Source organism: Danio aesculapii, chromosome 5 (assembly GCF_903798145.1).
Source record: "Danio aesculapii chromosome 5, fDanAes4.1, whole genome shotgun sequence".
NCBI lineage: Eukaryota > Metazoa > Chordata > Actinopteri > Cypriniformes > Danionidae > Danio > Danio aesculapii.
In genome coordinates, this window is record NC_079439.1 from 48,659,680 (window position 1) to 48,682,406 (window position 22,727).

The following is a 22,727-nucleotide window of genomic DNA, read 5'->3' on the forward strand; positions in this document are numbered from 1 at the left end:
TGTCCTTTGTCAAATGCTAGAGCTATATTTTTTAATAATTCTCTGGAACATAATTAAAGCTAAATTGTGAGCACTTCTCTATTTGTGTCATGTCCTTTGGAAGCCCAAATACAGAAACAGAACAAGCTCTGTGGAAAAAGAAGTGTTTGGACGCATTTTAGCTTTCTCTGCTATAACATTACAGTGTCTCTAGCCACACCCCTTCGATGCGGGGGTGTGTGCGCGGGGTTTATGTGCGTAACCTGAAGCGTTTATGATCTCATTAACCCGGATGAATTCTTTACAGTCCCCAAATTTCGTTGCGGGTGGATTTTGTTAAGCTAACTCTGTAAAAGCCATTGTCTCTCTTTGCATTTGAGCATATTACATTTAGAGATGTTGTTTATGTTCACACAGCTACATTGCACATTAACTAAAGTTTAAAATATGATATCGTAGTGGACCACCTCTTTAAAATTAAGGTTAGAGTGACTGATTTCACATAGTGGGGAAACACAGAGACAATGAATTCGACTTGACAGTCTGCTCATCTACAGTAATTAAAACTTATGTAACGCCCCAGCTTATCATTTCAAATGATCTTTCATTACGCTGAATTCCAACTATTAAGCTGTCACTTAGATAAGTGAGCTTAAGGAATTCAGGATGTCATTTACAAGGAAGTACAGTTGCGTATTAAATGGTTATGACACTGAAAAAAAATAGGGTCACACTTTATTTTGATGGTCCGTTTGTTGAATTTAAGTTACATTGCATCTACATGCCAATTAATTCTCATTAGATTATAAGTAGACGGTTGGGGTTAGGGTTAGTGTAAGTTGACATGAACTTGCAAAGTTTCTTATAGTCAGTTAAATGTCTGTTGAAGGAGCAGTATCAACAGATATTAAGCAGACAGTCTACTAATACTTAAACAGACCATCAAAATAAAGTGTTACCAAAAATAGTAGTCAACATTTGAAGTGAATCAAAAACGCTTTTCAAAATTGTCCTAGGACAAGAATGGGTGCTTTTCAATAGTTTTAGGAAAGGTGACTTTTTGAGAGGAGGATCAATGACTTCAAATGTTGACTACTGTATATACTGTATAAAACATAATTCTAAGAGGTATAACAGAAAATAAGTGATAAACTGTACAGCTAACAGTCGTGGATAAAAGCTATACACACCCGCATACACCAGATAATGTGTGTGACAGGCCTTAAAAAGACTTTTATCAAGGCAAGTTAGGAGCCCTGACCCACCAGCTCCACTGTACGCACTGTACGTCCAACAAATGAGTATGAAATACATGAACAAGGTCAGTTTTCGACATCAGATAGTCTGTCAGTTTGATCCAGTTGAGGATTTTTATTTGTATTTTTTGTACATAGGCATGTATGTTTTCAAGTACAGTATGTACAACTGAACAGCACAGTTTATGTACCATTACAGTGATTCTTACTCAAGTGTGCCTGTGTTTTGTAGTTACCTTTCAGCAGCCTGATTCCACAGCAGGCACAGAGACTGGCTTGGTTTTGGTTTTCCTCGTCGATCTGGGGTATGTATACGATAAACAACCTCTTGACCATCTGCAAGAGGTTTAGAGCCTCTGCCGTAAAGACTGACTGAAAAAACCTGCATACGTACAGTCATTAGATAGTAAGATGTAAATCAGTTCCCCACTCTAAAGAGCTAATAAAATCTCCATAATCACTATTACTGCCACACAAAGAAATGAAATATGCTGAGAACGAAAGGAAGTCAAGTAAATGATGTACAACTTAACAGTGCCATCTTCTGGACACTTGCATAAGCCTTCTTGACAATGTTATATTCATTTTAATGAAAGCGTCTACAATAATACAATTTTTACCTTGCCATTTAAAGCACTGGGTTTTTTGTTGGTGAGGAACCAGTGTTCAGTACTGTATTCGGTGAAGTGCACTTTATAGCAAGCCGACGGGGCCGTGCTATCAGCAGGAAGAGCTGGAACCTCCAGCAGGGTCTCCGGCAAGGTAAACGTGTCTGTGTTTTTGCCTATGAATGTGTGCCCGTTAATCTGCATGGGATACCAGTGGTGTGCAGCGATGGTGAAATATGGGCAATTGTCCAGTATGGTTATACCTCTGGGAATAGAGTATAGAGCAGAATAATGTTTGTAAAATAAAATGAGCTCAGGTAAACTCTATTATTTTGGAGTATATATCCCACCTCTTTCCTTCTGCTCCACACTTAATGTCTGTAAGCAGGCTGTATGCGAAGCGCTCTGCCACCTCAGACAGCTGGCTCACACCTTGAGTATCCGTTCGATTGGGGTTCGCCATGGCACACAGGAGTTCATAGGTCAACCCACGACTGCTGTCTTTTAGAGGAGTCTGTTCAGCATCACTCAGTATCTGTCAATTGAAAGATAAAAGATTGTCAAAGTCCATTATATAATATCAGTTACATTTAGTGTAAAAGTAGAGATGTCCCTCAGCAAGCACAGGATGTCAACATGAGACATGGGACGTTGCATTTTGTATGGGAATGAAAATCGAGCTGATGTCAGAATCCAACGTCAGGCCACCGTCAATGTCTAACGTTCAACTTAAAATCAACCAAACGTTGATTCTATCTATAAATACATCAACGTTACCACTATGACGTCTATCAGATGCTGGATTTTGGTTGCCATACCTGTCAGTATAAATGTCAGTATTTTGTGTCAATATGACGTTGGTTTAAGATGTTGGCTCAACGTTGGATTTTGGTCACTTTCCAACACAACCTAAAATGAACCAAATATCATTGTCATTTTAAGTCATTAGTGGACGTCAAAATAACGTTGTCCTTAGATGCTGGCTAGACATTGAATTTTGGTAACTTGACATCACGACCGGGCATCACGGTGGTGCAGTGGATAGCATGATTGCCTCACAGCAAAAAGGTTGCTGGTTCGAGCCTCGTCTGGGTCAGTTGGCATTTCTGTGTGGAGTTTGCATGTTCTCCCCGTGTTTGTGTGGGTTTCCTCTGGGTGCTCCGGTTTCCCCCACAGTACAAAGACATTTGGTATAGGTGAATTGAATAAGCTGGCAGTAGATTATGTGTGTGAATGAGAGTGTATGGGTGTTTCTCAGTGTTGGAAGGGCATCTGCTGCGTAAAACATGTGCTGGATAAGCTGGCGGTTCATTCTGATGTGGTGACCCCTGATTAATAAAGGGACTGAGCTGAAAAGAAAATGAATGAATGATGTCACAACCTAAATCTAACCTAATATTAACGTCTTATGACATTGTGTGACTGCTGGGCCGGAGCTGATCTCAAACAACAGTATTGGCCTAATCAATGCATGTTTAACTGGTATTGCATTTATTTTACATTAGCTGTGTGGAAATACGGAAGCAGTCAAACAGCAACAGAGCTCTGTTAAGTACCAGTTTGATTGCCTAACAGCTAAACCTTCATTAGAAAACTGCACGGCTTCTAAGATAATGTGTATCTATAAGTATGGTGATGCAACACACTTAGAAAAAAGGATCTTTATTGGCATTGATGTTTCAATGAAGAACCTTCATCTTATCCATGGAAACTTTTCATTGACCAAAATTGTTTTGTTTTGTTTTTTGTTTTTCTTAGTGAAGCAAAATGAGGAAAATGTTTCTGGTGTAACCCAAACTGGTTCTTCTATTGCATCACTGCAAAATAAACACTGAAACAAACAATCAAAAGAAAGAAAATAATTTTGGAACTTTTTAAGGGTTAAAATGGAAGGGTATCAGCAGGAACTTAATATTAAATGATTTGAATAAATTCAAATTAGGTTGAAATAAAATTATTTAAATTAAAATATGATTTGGCTATTATTATTATTATTATTATTATTGTTGTTGTTGTTGTTGTTATTATTATTATTATTATTATCAACATATAATTCTTTAACTTTTAGTTCAATCTGCATTTAAAAAATAACTTGGCAAGCTGACAAGGACACATCACATTTACAACTGAGAAAGCAGCTTAGATTGTAGCAAATCAGTATGTGAAACATTGAGGGTGTTACTCTGTTTCCAGTAATAAAATAGCAGAGCTTAACTGACAGACAAAGCTTTATTCCCAAGACTAGAATTTTTGTTTTTACACAGTGGAGTGCACACATACTGTATGCATTGCACTGCCAAGAAAAACGATTTCTATGAAATTAAGGAACAAAAAAAACATTCTGAGGAAAGCTGTCTTAATTGATCTCCAGGGGTTAATATGTGGTCCCTCATTGTTCTTTCGAGCTCCTGGACTTCCCGAACTACAGCATTAAAAAAAATTCTCATGACTCGGCCAACTTAAATTCTTGCCTCTCTAAAAACAGATAAACTTGCTTATTATGTACAGAATAAACATTAGGCTACTTTTTAATTTTTTTTTAACATTGCATTTATTTAATCAAAAATACCATAATATTGTGAAATATTGTTCTAAAATGTAAAAATTATTATCTACTTTATATATATATATATATATATATATATATATATATATATATATATATATATATATATATATATATATATATATATATATATATATATATATATATATATATATATATATATATATATATATGCCTAATGCCAGAAAATGTTTAATGTTTTATAAATTGTTAAAATATGGATGTATGTGATTGCATACTGATGGAGACTGTTGTGTACATCATAATTTTATTTTTAAAAAATCCCTTTAATGTGTTAAAAGGGTCATAAGCTAATATTTTCTCAATTCAACTAGTAGCTGCTTGGACCTGGAAACAGTATTCCATGTCATGACTTAACAAGCTGATAGTGGCACATAGGCATTTATAAAAAAAAGAGCACAATCTCATTTGAATTTAAAGTGACAGTCAACAAAACAATTTGGATGAAAGCCTAAAAGGGGCAGTTTTAAAGTATCATAAAAACTTATTTGTGTGGTATTTTAAGCCCAAACTTCACATAAACACATTAGGGACATCAGAGACTTATTTTACATCTTGTAAAAACGTGCATAACAGGTCTCCTTTGAAGTTAGTAATATTAAGAAGTATAATTTTTGCATATTGCATATTTTCGCAGCATCCCACAGCCCTACACATCCCTCACTCGCTTACCTTGCTGGAGGCATCTAGCACTGCCATTAGCTGCTCTGGAGTGATGTCCCTGCTAACTTTATTGATGAGTGCATGCAGGACCCGGTTGATGATGGTCTCCTCCAGAGGCTGGTGTAGCTGGTCCAGCAGGGCCCACACAGCCTGAGTCTCTGTGTCTGAAACCAGGGTGACGTTCGCCAGCCCGAATTCTGGATGAACCCGTGCGCCACCGGTAGCATCAGAGAGAACCACTTGAAAGCGTTTGGGTGTCAGATTGGAGGAACCGATGTTTGGTGTGAGGTCTACGTTCAGGCCAGCACTACTCTGTCCAATCTCAAATGTCAACGTGCCCTCTGACATGACAAAATCCTGCCCTGCTACAGCCGGCCAGATCAGACTGGGTCCAATAGACTCTACTTTTGGAAGCTCCTGTGAGAGAATAACAGGCACAAAACTCAGTTATAGTACAGTTACACATTGGAGTTAACACAACGGATTACAATGGACCCTTTGACACGTTTAATGGGCATCAGCACCTTAAATCCTTAAAAATTTTGGTCACACTTTATTTTCATGGTCCGTTTGTTGAATTTAAGTTACATTGCATCTACATGCCAACTAATTCTCATTAGATTATAAGTAGACTGTTAGGTCGAGGTTACGGTTAGTGTAAGTTGACATGTACTTGCAAAGTAAGTTTCTTAAAGTAAGTTAAATATCTGTTGAATGTCTGTATCAACAAATATTAAGCAGACAGTCTACTAATACTCAAATGGACCAAAAATCTAAATAAAGTATTACCAAAGTTTTTATTATTTAGATTTTTTTAAAAAAGCATTAACATTTATTGGCATTTATGTATGTATTATATCATCTTTGCTTCAAATTACAAAATAAGAATTACTGCTTGTGCGAGGCGTTTCTAATGCATCTTTCTAATGTGTCTAGGGGGCTGAGAGTAAATTTACTGCAAAGCAAATAACTGAAAAGCAGTTATTCTCTCCTCTGGCTGCCGTCATCAGTCACACACATTTTTTTTCCTTTTTCTAAGTTTTATAACATAATCATGGAGCTTTTATTTTATTATTTGAACAAATAAGATTTAATATATATATATATATATATATATATATATATATATATATATATATATATATATATATATATACTGTATATATATATATATTTGTTGTATTCTTCCATTCCCTGCGCTCTAAGTTTTCCCAACTATGACGACTTCCGCTACAGAGAAACCTGGAAATGTTTTTTCACATTTTTTTTTACATTTGAAATTTGAATGCATAAGAGAAGATGGTTGGATTGGAGAGATTTTTTGTAGATATTTTATTATATTAATATTTTTTGAGTAATTTATATATATATATATATATATATATATATATATATATATATATATATATATATATATTATTATTATTATTTTTTTTTTTTTTTTTTGTGTGTGTGCGTGTGTGTTATTTTTAATTGTTTTTTTACTTTTTTTTTTTTTATATTTCCCAAATGTGTGTGTGTGTGTGTTATTTTTAATTGTTTTTTTACTTTTTTTTTTTTTATATTTCCCAAATGTGTGTGTGTGTGTGTTATTTTTAATTGTTTTTTTACTTTTTTTTTTTTATATTTCCCAAATGTGTGTGTGTGTGTGTTATTTTTAATTGTTTTTTTACTTTTTTTTTTTTTATATTTCCCAAATGTGTGTGTGTGTGTGTTATTTTTGATTGTTTTTTTACTTTTTTTTTTATATTTCCCAAATGATATTTAACAAAGCAAGGAAATTTACACAGTGTGTCTGATAATATTTTTTCTTCTGGAGAAAATCTTATTTGTTTTATTTCGGCAAGAATAAAATCATTTTTTGTAATTTAAAAAAAAAACATTTTAAGGTCAAAAGTATTATATTGTATTAACCTAATTACCATAACCTGCTTAGTTAACCTAATTAACCTAGTTAAGCTTTTAAATGTCACTTTAAGCTGTACAGAAGTGTCTTTTAAAATATCTAGAAAAATATTATTTACTGTCATCATGGCAAAGATGAAATAATTCAGTTATTAGAAATGAGTTATTAAAACAAATATGTTTAGAAATGTGTTGAAAAAATCTGCTCTCTGTTAAACCGAAATTGTGGAAAAAATAAACAGTGGGACTAATAACTCACGGGGGGCTAATAATTCATTCATTCATTTTCTTTTTTGGCTCAGTCCCTTTATTAATCTGGGGCTGCCACAGCGGAATGAACCGCCAACTTATCCAGCATATATTTTGTGTAGCGGATGCCCTTCCAGCTGCAACCCATCACTGGGAAACATCCATACACTAACATTCACACGCATTCACTAAGGATAATTTAGCCTACCTAATTCACCTATACCGCATGTCTTTGGACTTGAGGGGGAAACTGGAACACCCGGAGGAAACCCACGTGGGGAGAACATGGGGAGAACTTGCAAACACAGAATTGCCAACTGACCCAGCCAAGGCTCAAACCAGCGACCTTTTTTCTGTGAGGCGAATGTGCTACCCACTGCGCCACCGCAAACAATTCTGATTGCAACTGATATATATATGAAGAGTTCAGATGAAAAACCCTCTGAATCCATCAGACCTCTTTTCTTGTAAACAAGCATTTTCTGCAGGCTCCTCTGATTAGGTTCAGAAGTTTCATTTTATATGTAATGAAAAGGTTATTAGCCAGTAAATAAAATACTTTTTTTTCAAAAATGTCACTTTAGACAATTATTGTTTTTTACCAAGATAAATTTTCTTTTGCGTCAAAACCAGCTAAATCCACTTCTGCTTTTTATGCAAAACCCTCTAAATCCCCCTATTGAAACAAGACAGTGTATTTAGTAGAAAATCACTAAAGATGCAATTAGAAATTATTTTACCAAACATAAAACACATACACAAACCACCTGAAATTTAAAATATATAAATCTGTCAAGTAAGTGGTGGTTCATTCAGCTGTGATAGACCAGGGAAAAAGCAGAAGGAAAATGAATTAATGAAATCTGTAAAGTAAGTGCATTAATCAATAACATTAAAACTGACATCAATTAAATCTTAACAATCTGTTGTCATTTCTGATATTTGGGATTTAGATTTAATGTAAGTAGAACAATGTAAACATTGTAAACTAAGCTTGGTAAATTCAAATAATGTAGTGTAAAAACATTGTGAAACATCAACAACAAATGTGCATTGTCTATTAATATAAAAAGCTTATCAGACGTATGAAGTATTACAAATAATGTATAGTTTTATACATTATATTCATCTTTAAAAAAAAAAGCTTAAATTAGCAAATAAAACACAAGGTAGGCCTACTGGGCAAAAAGGGAATGTCTCTCAGACAATTTTATAAGCTTTATTCATTTTCACCATACTCAAGGTCTTGGTCTCTTGTTTATCCTCATAGCATCCATGTGGGATAAAAGAACGGCATCTTAACTTAATTCGTAACATCTTAAGTGTTACGAATGCATGCTACACTTCCGTCTGTACATTGTGTTTTCTTTTTAATATAATGCACAGAGTTTTGAGGTAAGGCACGTTTTCATTTCCGATTCACTGACAGTCAGACAGGCTCATCCAGAAAGCGTAGTATGTCTCCTCATAACAGCCGGCGTATCAGCATGCTGCTGCACTGAAAACATATGATTCGATTCGCACCTTTTGATTGGTTCTCGAGATATAGCAGCTTTTGCTGTTAAAAAACAAACTGTTATTTCTGAATGTGCTGATGGGATTTGGATGATTAGAAGAAAATCTATTTGTCGATGGCGTACTACGTACCTAAAGCATTCACTCAATGTCATTAGCTCATTTTTGGCGGAAGTGGCAATTAGTGGCTTTTGCATCAGAACTCTTTATATATATACACAAATGCATTTATATAAATAAAATAATATAAGTGAGTTGTGCCACGTTTTTATCACTAAAATGATCTGCACTGTTAAATGTGTAATAAACCTGAAAATGAATAGCATTTCCTTAAGCCTAAAGCTGAAACAGTGGGCAAGTAAAACTGAACAGAGGAAAGGAAAGGGTGTGACAGAGGGACAAAAAGCGCAAAAAAACTGGCATGAGAAAGCATTCCCACAGTCAAATGGACTTTGGGCATAAAACCTTATTCGACATGTCAAATCCTACTTTTCCAGTTCCACTATGTGACCATAGATATTGCCTTTGAAGTATTTTCTGGGAATCCAGAGGCCTAATTGCTCAGAGCTCTTATCTTCTCTACATTCAACATCTCAGCTCATGAATTTGACATCATCTCAGGCCTCTTATCACTAATGAGGTCACATTATGTAATATGATCCGTGGGTACTGGTAACTGGACATTATTATAAAAAATTAAATAATAATTAAATGACTTATTAACAATTCTACTAATTATAATAATTCACAAATTACTACTAATGTTAATATTAATAAACAAACAATAACAAAATGTACATTTTATATATATAATATTTGTATTATAATTAAAATAAAAAGAATAAAGAATAATAATTAAACTAATATTTCAATTAATATAAATGAATACATTTATTTAATGTTCATTCATGTTAATTACAATGTACACATACATTTTCAGCAGGAGTATATTTGTAATATTAATAAGTAATTGAGTATACATATTTGGGCGGGTCTTGTTTATAATGTTCATTACTGTGGTCATCTGTCAAATGAATCTGACCTGCATCCGGTACTTGACAGAAATAGATGATGCTGTACTGGCGTCTCTGTAGACCTGAAGACTGACGCTTGTGGTTTTGAGGGTGACCACAGGTAATCTGGAGCCCTGAGCAAAGTACACCAGCCCACGTGGGTCATCACTCTCCAGCATGGTGATGTTGGCAAAACGGGCAGTCTGGTTTATAGCAGCACCTTCGCCCACTTTATAGACCTCCACCAGAAACCACACCTCATACTCTGGGTTCTGTAGAACACAGACCAAAAAACAATGAGCAAGATGATCAGACACAGTGTTAAGATGGATTACTTTTGAACCCTACACACATATAAAGTAAAAACAAGTACCTTGTCTGGTTGGACCTCCAGCTTGAGGGCACAGAGAACTTCTCCCTTCCTGCAGACGGACGTGCCTGAAGTCTGCAGCAGTTCTTTGGCCAGATCCACTCCATGACTGACTAATGCATGATCAGTAGTGCTGAACGTGACCCGCCAAAACACCAGCACATCTTCAAATGCTCTGTAAACATGGCAATTTTTTATTATTTAATATATATATTTAGAATGTATATGTAAAATAATTAACAATAAATTACTGTGCTGAAAACAACAACAACATAATCTTAAACGTGTGAAACCTGTTTTCCTGTCTTTGCAATACGAGTGTCACTGTTCTGTTCACTGAGTCCTCGTCCAGGACCTGCCCCGACTGAGAGCTCAGACTGAAGCCAACTATACCATTCTGAAGATCACTCCCTGTGTGCAGAAGAAAACAGTAATTGCACAAATAGTTCCAATCAATATTTTGGAGTGTTGTGAAATTGTCTTTATGTCTTTCTTGTTCATTTACTTTATTTATTTAATTAAAGGGATAGTTCTCGCGAAAATGAAAATTTACTCACTATTTACTCACCCTTAAGTGGTTCCAAACCTTTACAAGCTTTATTCTGCTGAGCACTAAAGAAGATATTTTAAAGAAAGTTGAAAACTTATAACCATTGGCTTTCATAGCAGACAAAAAATACATAAAAAATACTATGAAAGTCAATAGTTACAGGTTTCCATCTTTTTCTAAATATCTTTGTGTTCAGCAGAAGAAAGAAATTGTCTAATTGAGGCTGAGTAAATGATTTTAATTTTAAATTTTTAGGTGAACTATCCTATTAAATTGACAAAAAAAAAGTCACAGTAAGGAGATTTACAACTTAACAAATGAACAAGTGAACAAAAAAAAAAACCAAGTGAAAAAAAAAATGGATTTATATATTGATCTTTCAATTAATCAAATAATTACAAAAGTATGACCATTCCCGCGACAATATTAAGCAGCACAACTGTATATTGATAATAAGAACAATATTACCAAATTCCTTAAGCACATTAGAAAAATTCTGATTAAACATGTGACGATATGACAGCTGAAAAAGAACCACTACCATCACAGCAATCAATTACATTTAAAAATGTACTAAAATAAAAAACTAAAAATTCAAATTGTACATAAATTTCACAATGTTGCTGTTTCCTCACTCTATTGTGATTAAATAAACACAGCCTTGGTAAAAAAAAAAAGAGACTTTATAAAAAAAATAATAATAGTGATTTAACTGAAATATACATTACTGAATTGCTGGCGTGGTCATAAGTAGGCCAACACAGAATCTGCGCACGCAGTAATGTGTAGATTTTAGCAGATTTTTAGCCTATAATTGAGCCTATGTATTTACTTGTGTTAATGTGTGTAAATTTATATTTATTCAGTTTTTAAATTAATTTTACTAATATTATTGTGATATAATAATAATAATAAATGTTCATATGATTTATTTACAATACAGTTTGTAAAGTAATATGTTCTGTCTTTTAGTAGACATATTATATGGGAGACTTGCTTTGTTTACCAAATAAGTGGATCTAAATGGATTTGCATTGTAAACATTAAATAAAAGTTAAAAACGTATTATTTGTTGATTTCATATATTAAGATTTTAGTTATGATGCTCCTTTTTTACAAAATTCTCAGCAGAAATACCAAAAAATTTTCGCAGATTCTGTCTGGCCTTATTCATAAGTAAAATATTAAATTATCCAGTGCTGAAGCTGAAATAATGACTTGCCGCGCAAGCATAATTTAATGCAGTGGATCCCAATTCCGCTCCTTGAGACACCCCATCCTGCACATGTTATAAGGAAGTATGTCTTCCTTATAACACCATTTAGATCATCAGCTGGTTACCAGAGAGATCCATGTCTGTCAAATAAAAGAGACATACAAAGTATCCAAGGCAGGGTGTTTTTCAGCCAACTTCCGGTGAAAGGTTAATATGACTATTTTCAATTTCATTTCAAGTTCCTTTTACAGCATTGATGTTGTAATGTAATTAAACTACAATCAGTTAAATAGACTTGTGATGAAGAACTGTAATGCAAGCGGCATCAGTAGCACCAGCCGAGTGCAGAAACTCCATTGAAAATACTGGGGTAAAATAAATTTCCATATTTTAAAGAAACAGAGTGTAAAAATTTTACTTAATGCAGTGCTTCTTGTCCGGTCTGATACTCATTTTATATTGTATGTCAACCAGACAGTGAAGATCACTTATTTTTAAAGAAACCAGATCTTAAATGTGCAATTTTGTAATGGTGTTCACCAGAAGCGCTTGGGCTGGCTGACTGAAAATGAAAGGTACGTGTCAGTATACCCCAATAGGAACCCTGGATTTAATAGACTAAAATAGACTAAACTAATTAATAAAAAAGCACAGATAAACATCACTTGTGAAATAATAGAATTTTTTTTTATGTTTTGAATTCAGTTGTATATTTTTGTGTTTGTAGCAAACATCAGAGAAAATTTAAAAAAGGAAAATAATATTGAGCCCTTGTAATGACAGCTACAAAAGGTTCTCACCCAGAATAATGATTTTGGCAAAGGAAGTGAAGCCCAGCTCATCTGGCACACTGACAATCTGTGCTCCACCTTCTGCTTCGCTGAGGTAGATAAAGAAGGCCTCCTGTCCCTCCGGTTCCAGATCATTCAGTATTACCACAGTGACCTCCACCTCATTCTGTCCCTCCAACAGCGTCACACTCTGCGTCTCTAGAGCAAAATCTTCTCCTTCCAGAGCCCACGTGCCATTGTGCTCTCGATGAAACTGTGATGCATCCACCAGTGGAGTTTTGAGTCCTGCATAAGCCCTGATTTTGGCACTCACCACCCCTGAGAGCCCTGCCGTCCTCCGTACTCTGAGTTGAAGCTTCTGTTGGGGCGAATCCTCCAGACTGTCTTCAGAAATCAATTTCACTGCTGGCCCGATACTCAGAAATCCACTAACCACATCATTAGCACGAATGGTAACTGTCGCTATGCTATTTTTCGGTACAATCTCAGGCTGAGCTGTGACTGGAGGCAAAGTGGTGCTGAGAACGCGCACGCTGGTTAAGTTCACATAAAAATCCTCATCCGGCTCAGTTAGGGAATCGTCCAGTATGGACAGGCGAATTGAAGCAGATGTTTGCCGGGAATCAAACAGAAGCTGACCGTCAGTCACTGGCACAAAGTCCTTGTCAGGTTGGGCAGTGCCAGGCCACGTCCTGTAGAAGACGCTGGATCGGTTGCTGCGGAAGCCGTAGAAGCGCTGGACATAGAGTGTGATGGTCTGCACGTCCTCCTCGATGACCAGATGCTGGGAATCTGGATGAAACTGATACAATCCCAATGGCTCCACTTCGGCAACTGTGTAACCAGTCCTGATGAATACAATATAGCAAACCAATATTGTTAGCAAAAAGAAATATGAGAGAGGGTGATTTTTGTTTTGGTGTTGGAGGAGATTGGTACCTAAGACGTGCTCCACCAGGTGACTCTGACTCTACAGAGGTGAGGTAAATGGCATGCGCTGTGACCACTGAGATGTTATTGAGAGCAGTGAAAGAGATCAGCTCACTCCTCTGACCATGGGCAAGCATTACTGAGCCTTCAGATAAGGAGAAAGAGAAGAACAGAAGTGTGTGAGTTCATCCTTTTGGGATTTTTCTTAAAGGGTTTGTTCAACAAAAAATGAAAATTAAGTTATTAATTGCTCACACTCATGTCATTCCAATCTACCGAGACCTTTATTTATCTTCAGAACAAAAATGAAGACATTTTGGATGAAATCTGAAAGCTTTTTCAACAGTCAATCATTCACTCATTTTCCTTCGGCTTAATCCGTTATTTATCAGGGGTGGCCACAGTGGAATGAACCGCCAACTATTATTACATATGTTTTACATGGCGGATGCCCTTCTAGCCACAACCCAGTACTGGGAAACACCCATACACTCACACACTCATACACTACGACCAATTTAGTTCATCAATTCCCCTATAGCGCATGTCTTTGGACTGTGGGGGAAACCGGAGCACCCGGAGGAAACCCACGCCAAAACGGGGAGAACATGCAAACTCCACACAGAAATGCCAACTGAACCAGCGACCTTCTTTCTGTGAGGTGAGATGAGATGTTCAAAATCCAGGAACCAAAAACATTCCATGGGATTTCAACTGTAATCCTATGAAGATCCAAAAACACTTTTGTGCACCAAAAAATAAAAAAAAACTGAAAATATGATGTTGTTTGCCTATATATTTTCTTTTCTGTCAGGTCAAGGTGTGTGCATACTATGGGCAGTATAATATATTGCCATTAGACTCATTAGATGCAACAAGCATCCTGATCTGGCATGGAAGACATAAGTAGGCCCACACGGAATCTGCGTGCGCAGAATTCCGCAGATTTTAAGCCCATTATTGATTCTCTTTATGTACTTGTGTAAATGTGCGTGAATTTATATTTATTCAGTTTTTAAATTAATTTATGTAATATTATTGACTAACATGAAAATATTCATATGATTTATATACAATACAGTGTGTAAAGTATTATTTTCTGTCTTTTAGTAGATATATTATATAAGAGACTTGCTTTATTTACCAAATAAAGTGGATCTAATTGGATTTGCATTGTAAACATTAAATGAAAGTTGTTTATTTGTAAAAAAAATGCATTATTTGTTAATTTCATATTTTATGTTTTTAGTTATGATACTCCCAAAATCATTTAGCATAAATCTGCAGATTTTTAACAAAATTCTGCGCAGAAATAGCAAAAGAATTTCTGCAGATTTCGTCTGGCCCTAGAAATAAGCAATAAAAACAAATACATGGTTCTTTTTAGCACACAAAATTAGTCAGGGAGCATTATATGATTACAGTGGAACCATTGAAGTCACATGTAATGTTTTGACAATGTTTTTGGTTCCTTTTCTTGACTTTCTAAATGTCTCTGGACCATTGCTGTCAATAGAGAATGAGAGAGCTTCAGGATTTCATCTAAATATCCTAATTTGTGTTCTGAATTATGTACAAAGGTCTGAGGCGATTAATATGACACGAGGTTAGCAATTGATAAAATCGTTTTCATTTGTGGGTGAACTAATCTATCACTAGAACTACCAGTGATCACTGTATATTTAAAACTGTATATTTAAGATTTATGGCTACTATTTTGATGAAGCTAAAAACATCATATAAAGTCATATTTTATACAGCCGATCCATAATTTAGTGTAAAGATGCAATGCCGCATTAAATGGTTTATGTAAATTTAGGCTGCTTTGGTTTGGTTTCTGTGCCACCTTTGTTGTTTAAAGATACTTTTATACTAAATTGCTGTATTATGTCGTCACAAAGTAATGTGTGTGAGTCATGAAATTATATTTTCCAGTGATTAACTATTATGCTGAGCTGACCCAAAACATTAGACACTCTCATGAAATCTTACCACTATCAGACACATCATTTCTCATGCCATTTAGTGCCTTTGATACCTGTTTGGCATCCATAATATTCCTTTGTTTTTTCATTAAATAAAACATATTACTCTCTCAATTGGTGAAAGCCATTGCATTAGCAACAGAACACTAAAACACAAGCAGCAAAAAAAATTTCATCTTGTTTTATCTATTACAGGAATAGTTCACCCAAAAATGAAAATGTAGCTTCTTACTATTTACTCACACTCAAGGGCTTCTAGACATTTTTGAATATCTTTCTTCTGTTGAACACAAAACAAGAACTTCTGAAGTATGTTGGGGAAGAACACAGCCATTGACAGCCAGAGTAGAAGCAAAACATACTATGGATTTCCCTCATCAGTATATCTTCTTTTGTGTTCAAAAGGTTTGAAATAAGTTGAGGATGAGTAAATGATGGCAGAATTAAAATTTTGGGGTGAACTATCCCTTTAACAACAAGGGGCTGTAACAATTTGATACTTAGATGATTAAATAAAAATATTATGCAAATTTTAAAAAGCAGCGGTAAATAAATGTAACCTTGTAGTGGTTCTAGTGTTAAACATTGTGTAATTTGTCTCTGCAAAGCTAACCTGATCTTGGCAAAATGTCTCCTGGTTGGTATCCTTGTGGAGTTTGACCGGGAGGAAACCCAGAGCTCCATCGGACTGTAACGTTTCCATATAGTCCTGTCCGTGTCACTAGCGCCTCACACTGGCCACTCTCTAAATCTGAGACCCGCAGGGCCAAAGAGGCAAATCCAACCTACAACACAAGCAGAGAAACCATGCTGAGTTAAATTACAAGCATTTGACACATGCGAACAATCATTTCTATTAGCTTAAGTCTACATTAACGTAGTCTTACTGTTTGGCATTGTGAAATATTTCAATGTGACTTACTTTCATAATAATTAAAGTAATTAAGAGCAAGTTTAATTTCCTTTTACAATAATGTGAAAGATGTTTTGTATTAGTTGTATTTTTATTCATGTATAATTATTTCTTAGTTTATTTAATGCTGATTCATCCTTACAGAGGTCATTGGTACCTGCCTACAACGCCGCTTGTTCCAAAATTTTCCCATTCATTTGTTTTTAATAAAGACAACCATGATACTACTACTACTACTACTACTACTACTATTACTACTACTACTACTACTACTACTACTACTACTACTACTACTACTAATAATAATAATAATAATAATAATAATAAATAAATAAATCCTAATTACACATTGTATTTGGACTGACAGCATGAAAAAGGCATTATCATTATTTATAAATATTATAAAATACTGTTTTTAGCCTTCAAGAAAGAAAGAAAGAAAGAAAGAAAGAAAGAAAGAAAGAAAGAAAGAAAGAAAGAAAGAAAGAAAGAAAGAAAGAAAGAAAGAAAGAAAGAAAGAAAGAAGGAAAAAAAAAAGAAAGGAAAAGAAAGATTATATTTTTCGGACAACACTTGGCATTATTGGCTAACATGGGCATTGCTAAGCCTATTTTTCAGGGGCTGTAGCCCCCCTATATTTCTACTCAGCCCCCCTAAAACTTTTGCGATTAGCTCATCAACTAAATTATCGCCTCAGTCCCCTTTAAATTTGATATGAAAACGGCGGCAGAATTCGGCTCCTGCCTGTTTTTCATTTGATCAGCGAACCACAGCTGTGGACAGCCAGAGAACGAGGTGTGTGTTTATTGATAAATTGTTATAATATCTGCTTATTTGCAGTTCTTTGATATAGATAACCTTGTACCACCTGTATCCCAACGCCACGGAATAGTCGGGTTTTCTCAGCGTTCACCTCATCAGCACAGATGTTTCCTCCAGCAAAATGTAACTCTTAAGAACATTTCGCTATTTTCATTTCAAAATGAACTATCAATATTAAACAAAGTCTTTACAGTTCGTGGGGCATTAACTATACCATACAGTCTTGCACAGAAAGGATTAAACACAGTGACAGAACCACTGAGAATGTACTCTTTTTAACTGTCACTGAGTCACTGAAAGAGATAGATACATCAAGTGTTGTCTAGTATTAAAAAATACTTCTTATAATTATTATCATTCAGATAGTGAAATATGTGAATTAGCCTGTACGTTTCAAAAATATATATTTATATGTATATCATTCAATTAGAAAAGTGGCAGTTTATTTAATACATGGAAACAAAAAATGCACTTGAATATAGAAAGTGTTTTTTACAACAGTAAACAGGTGGGTGAGCATATGCTATCTTATAAGGAGCTGAGCCCCCTAAAATGAAAATCCTAAAATCGTTGGCTAACGCAGACATTATTGGCTAATCTACAACAATGTATAAATAGTGCGCCATCTTGTGGTTATGTAAAAATATTGTAGTATCAAATACTTTACCACAGCATTGGCTGCAACTTCAGGAACTGAAACGACAGCCAGCTTTGATTCCAGCTGAATTCTGGGAGGGGAACCGAGCAGAGGACCAATCAGAGTCACATCCGTCAGCTCAACACTGAAATTAAAGCCGCTTACAAAGAACACCTACAGTGGACACATTCAAAACAACAACATTAACCCAATTAAGGTTGACAAGAAAGCAATTAAAAACTCCCATATTCAATATCCAAATTAAAATCCAAACACAATATATACATATCTTTCATTAAAGCATCCAAAAACCACTAAACATGTCATATATTTTGCTGACTTTTGTATTTACATTAGCCCAAATCTTTTAAAGGATGTTCAAACCTAAAGAAAAAAAGCTAATATAACATTATAATAAAAGCTCGGCTGCTTTTATGTCACATCACACTCATTTTCCATCAGCAATTACTTCAGTGGTTTCATTTCACTTTTACAGCATTCAACCTTAAGGCTGGGACACATTAAGTTGACAGCCATCCAAACAAACACAGACTAGTTTGTTTGGTGTGTTCCACACGTCTGGTTAATGTCAAAGCGAGTTGGCCTGATTTAGCATATAGAATTGCCATCAGGTCGTTAACAAAAAACAGCGCTTTGATTGGTTATTCAGCTACTGAAAATCAAAAGCTAAAGTGACAAAACCAAGTAAACAGTTCATGTCAAATGGGAACACAATGACGTCGGCTGCAATTTGACTGCATTTTTCAAATTGTTGCAAATGACTAGATTGGATAAGTAGATTATCAGACATATTACAGTTTGTCTCTGCACATCAAAAGTTCTGCTTTCCCTTTGTGGACTACTGTCCCATTTATGTGCAGAAAAATACATCCCCTCAAGCAGATGCAGAACAACCCTTCTCGTTTAAGTTGTCTGTTGTCAGTTTGGTGTATTCACAAGCAGATTTCTGGTGCAGAAACAGATGCAGCTGCCAATAGGCAATAACACAGTTGTTTTTTGTCTGCCTTAGTTCTTTGACGTTGGCTTGATGTGTTTCGACATTTACTCTGCTTCATACTACCATGATAATATGCTTTGAATACTTTACTGTTGCTCGTCCATGAACATGATGAGTTCCACAGGATTTAATGAAGACGACAACCCCCACGATTCCACACTCAGTCACGGTGTCACCAAAATATGCTTTTTTTGTTGTGAATTTGCACCTTGTAGCATTGAAAATGACATACTGTGGTTATAAATCACTCACCTGGCTACTAACCGGCACTCTAACGCTGGCCTCACGTTCTCCGTCCTTCACCAGTATGTTTCCAGTGATCGTGTCCTCTGTAAAACTCTGCCCAGGAGTTGTAAAACTGATCTTGTACCCCACACTGGCATTGCCAAAAGCTCCTGCCAGCCTGTTGACACTGATTATGAGTTGTCTGCTTCGGTCTGCCGCGTTGACAACCACAGACTGGTTTTGGGAATACATGACAAACACCCCGTGGGGTTCGTCATTGGCGGGGACCTTCAGACGGGTGCTGCTGCGGTTTAAGTCCAGCTCTGCGCCTCCTTCCACAGAAGTCAGACGGAGGGTGTATGTTTCCTCTAGCTCAGGCACAGGGTCGGGCAGCAGGGTGAGGATGATCTCTGCCAAACGCTGTCCTGCCAGGATGATGACTGAACCATGCAGGGCAGCGAAGTCTCCTGATGTGTCTGCATCACTGAGGATTTCCCAGAAAACCTGCGGGAAAAAAAATATGTTATTACTTACTACATTATTTAAAATATGATTTCTAAATTGTCTACAAAGGAGGGGTTTTATGCTGACCAAGGCTGTGTTTATTTGCTCAAAAGCACAGTAAAATGAATGTACATTAATGTAGAAAAAGGAATACTTTTTTATTACTTTGGTCTCTTTTCTTTTCATTAAACATTTGGATTGCTTAAGGTGATATATTAACCAAACTTCTTCTCTGAGTGTGATATGCCTTGCATACTAATGAAGCATTTTTGCAGAGGTAGATGAAGCTGATAGAAATGCAAAGGCCTGAATGTCTAAAATTAACTTGAGCTCTGCAGCTAAAATGCAGAGAATTAGTAGAAAAAGAGGACGTATGTATGGGTGCGGCCAACTGAGGAATGACAAGTGATGAATTACACTTATTGTTAATATCAGCTGTGTATAAAAGCTCGAGTCAGGAAATGTAAATTGTTACGCACTTCCTGAATGTAATTCCTGCATTGCATTAAGGATAACCAGAATTCTGGTCATCGAATTATTTACAGTATTTGTATCCAACAAAAAGATTTTTGACATTGCAGAAAACCCTCTCCTGATCTTTTTTATTGAACAAGCATGGAATTTATTAAATACAACATACAACAACTACAACAAATACAACAACATACACAAAAAGTAAGTAAATCAATTAAGCAAATCAAAGTACTGTGAGTCAATTTTTTGAGTGAAAACGTTATTCTTTTGACAGTTGAGATACTGTTATGCATAATCATAATGCAGCTTCATTGTCTTTTCCACCACATAGTATTATTGTTTCTGTTTCTAAAAATTGAATTATCACAGAAGCACTGATATAACAGTATATAATATAGATATATACACTGCTGTTTATGTTAGTGACCAAAATTGAGTAAATTACCTGCTGAAAGTAACTTAATGGGTGCCTATTTTACCTTTTTTACAAGATAAAAAATAAGCCTTTGGTGTCTCCAGAATGTGTCTAAAGTTTCAGCTCAAAACACCCATCAGATAATTATTTATAGCATCCAGAATCTGCCCATTTTGGTGTCTGAATATACTGTAGCTGTTTTTGTAGCCTGTGGTTTTAAATGCAAATAAGCTGCTTAACCCCGCCCACCATTCCCACATGTGTGTCTGTTTCTGATGCGTTACGTCAGATAAACAGCAGTCAGTGATAGAGAGAGACATGGATGACGCTGAAATACAGCTCATTACTCAAAAATGCCAAGCAAGTTTATTTCATGTATTTGTGGAGGAGTTTATTCAAGCCTTTCTGAAATGATGAGGCACACATAAATGCTGTTTGCAGTTTAAAACTTATAAAAAAATCACAGAAAATTGGAACAGATATTTTAATCCCAGTTTCTTCGCAAAAAAATGTTCTGTGGACATGTGCATAGATGTTATTATAGAAACATGGCAACTGTCAATCAATTCGGTGGGCGGGGTAAGCCGCACTTCTACATCACGTTGCGGTGGGCCTCAAAATCACTGGGATTTGGATCCTATTTTTGTTTAAAAAAATGAGACTTGTTGTATTTCTATCACTGCAATATGACTGTGGACACACCGTACCTACACACAGTTCTGTCCAAAACAGCTTACAAGCGTTGATTTTCATCATAAGTGCCTGTGGTGTATTGGGATAATGTGTATTTGTAATGATCTGGGTGTCAGTCTGGCTATTCATTGGTTCTTAACAACTATTTAAACCATGTGATGTATTGTTGTGATAACGTTGTTGATAGCGAAGTAAAGCACGCTTGATGGCTTTTCTTGGTGTTTGCCTAGTAAATATATAACAAACTGGCAATGAGGATGGGTTGCCCTTTGAGTAAACTTGCACAAACTTAAAAAAGTATAATGCTATGCCGTTGTGTGGCATAAAATGTATTTTTGTGTATATTAAAACCATTCTTCAAGATGCAGATTCAGGTTATGAATCAAGTGATGTCTTAATGAGTGAGTTCATGAAGCATTTAATAAAAAATAAATAAAAATATGCCGTTTTGACTGCAGCAGTTATAATATATATATATATATATATATATATATATATATATATATATATATATATATATATATATATATATATATATATATATATATATATAGTTGAAGTCAAAATTATTAGCCCCCCTGAATTATTAGCCCCGTTGTTTATTTTTTCCCCCAATTTCTGTTTAACGGAGAGAATATTTTTTCAACACATTTCTAAACATAATAGTTTTAATAACTCATTTGTAATAACTGATTTATTTTATCTTTGCCATATTGACAGCAAATAATATTTGACTAGATATTTTTCAAGTCACTTCTATAAAGCTTAAAGTGACATTTAAAGACTTAACTAGGTTAACTAGGTTTACTAGGCAGGTTAGGGTAATTAGGCAAGTTAAAGGGGCTAATAGTTTTGTACTTAAAATGGTGTTTAAAAAATTCAAAATCACTTTTATTCTAGCCAAAATAAAACAAATAAGACTTTCTCCAGAAGAAAAAATATTATCAGAGATACTGTGAAAATTTTTGTTAAACTTCATTTGGGAAATATTTAAAAAAGAAAAAAAAAATCAAAGGTGGCTAATAATTCTGACTTCAACTGTATATATATATATATATATATATATATATATATATATATATATATATATATATATATATATATATATATATATATATATATATATATATATATATATATATATTTTTTTTTTTTTTTACATAGTTTTTATTTTAGTTTTTGTAATAAAGATTTATGTTAAAATAAATAAAATAATGTATAATAGTAATTTTCTTACCGTGATATTTCCCATGACACCCTCTCTGCGTGTGACAAGGACTGATATTTTAAGAGGCCCTTCGCTGTCAGAAGGCTCACTGTAAATCCGCTCTTTCAGGTCTTGTTCTGTGAACTGCACTATGCCATTGGGGTCCCCAAACTTCTCAATCTAGAGAACACACACATTGTAC

At 35.0% G+C, this 22,727-nt stretch overlaps 1 protein-coding gene across 1 annotated transcript in view; it reads right to left on the bottom strand.

The window, feature by feature from the left end:
* The window catches only part of adgrv1 (adhesion G protein-coupled receptor V1), a 289,090-nt gene that overhangs the window by 101,651 nt on the left and 164,712 nt on the right, over nucleotides 1-22,727 (bottom strand). The window contains 13 exon segments of the mRNA XM_056458383.1: nucleotides 1,472-1,617; nucleotides 1,856-2,108; nucleotides 2,194-2,378; nucleotides 5,103-5,510; nucleotides 9,805-10,047; nucleotides 10,149-10,320; nucleotides 10,439-10,556; nucleotides 12,712-13,550; nucleotides 13,642-13,777; nucleotides 16,231-16,402; nucleotides 18,020-18,163; nucleotides 19,260-19,736; nucleotides 22,556-22,705. Of these exon segments, the coding sequence (XP_056314358.1) occupies nucleotides 1,472-1,617; nucleotides 1,856-2,108; nucleotides 2,194-2,378; nucleotides 5,103-5,510; nucleotides 9,805-10,047; nucleotides 10,149-10,320; nucleotides 10,439-10,556; nucleotides 12,712-13,550; nucleotides 13,642-13,777; nucleotides 16,231-16,402; nucleotides 18,020-18,163; nucleotides 19,260-19,736; nucleotides 22,556-22,705 (3,443 nt within the window).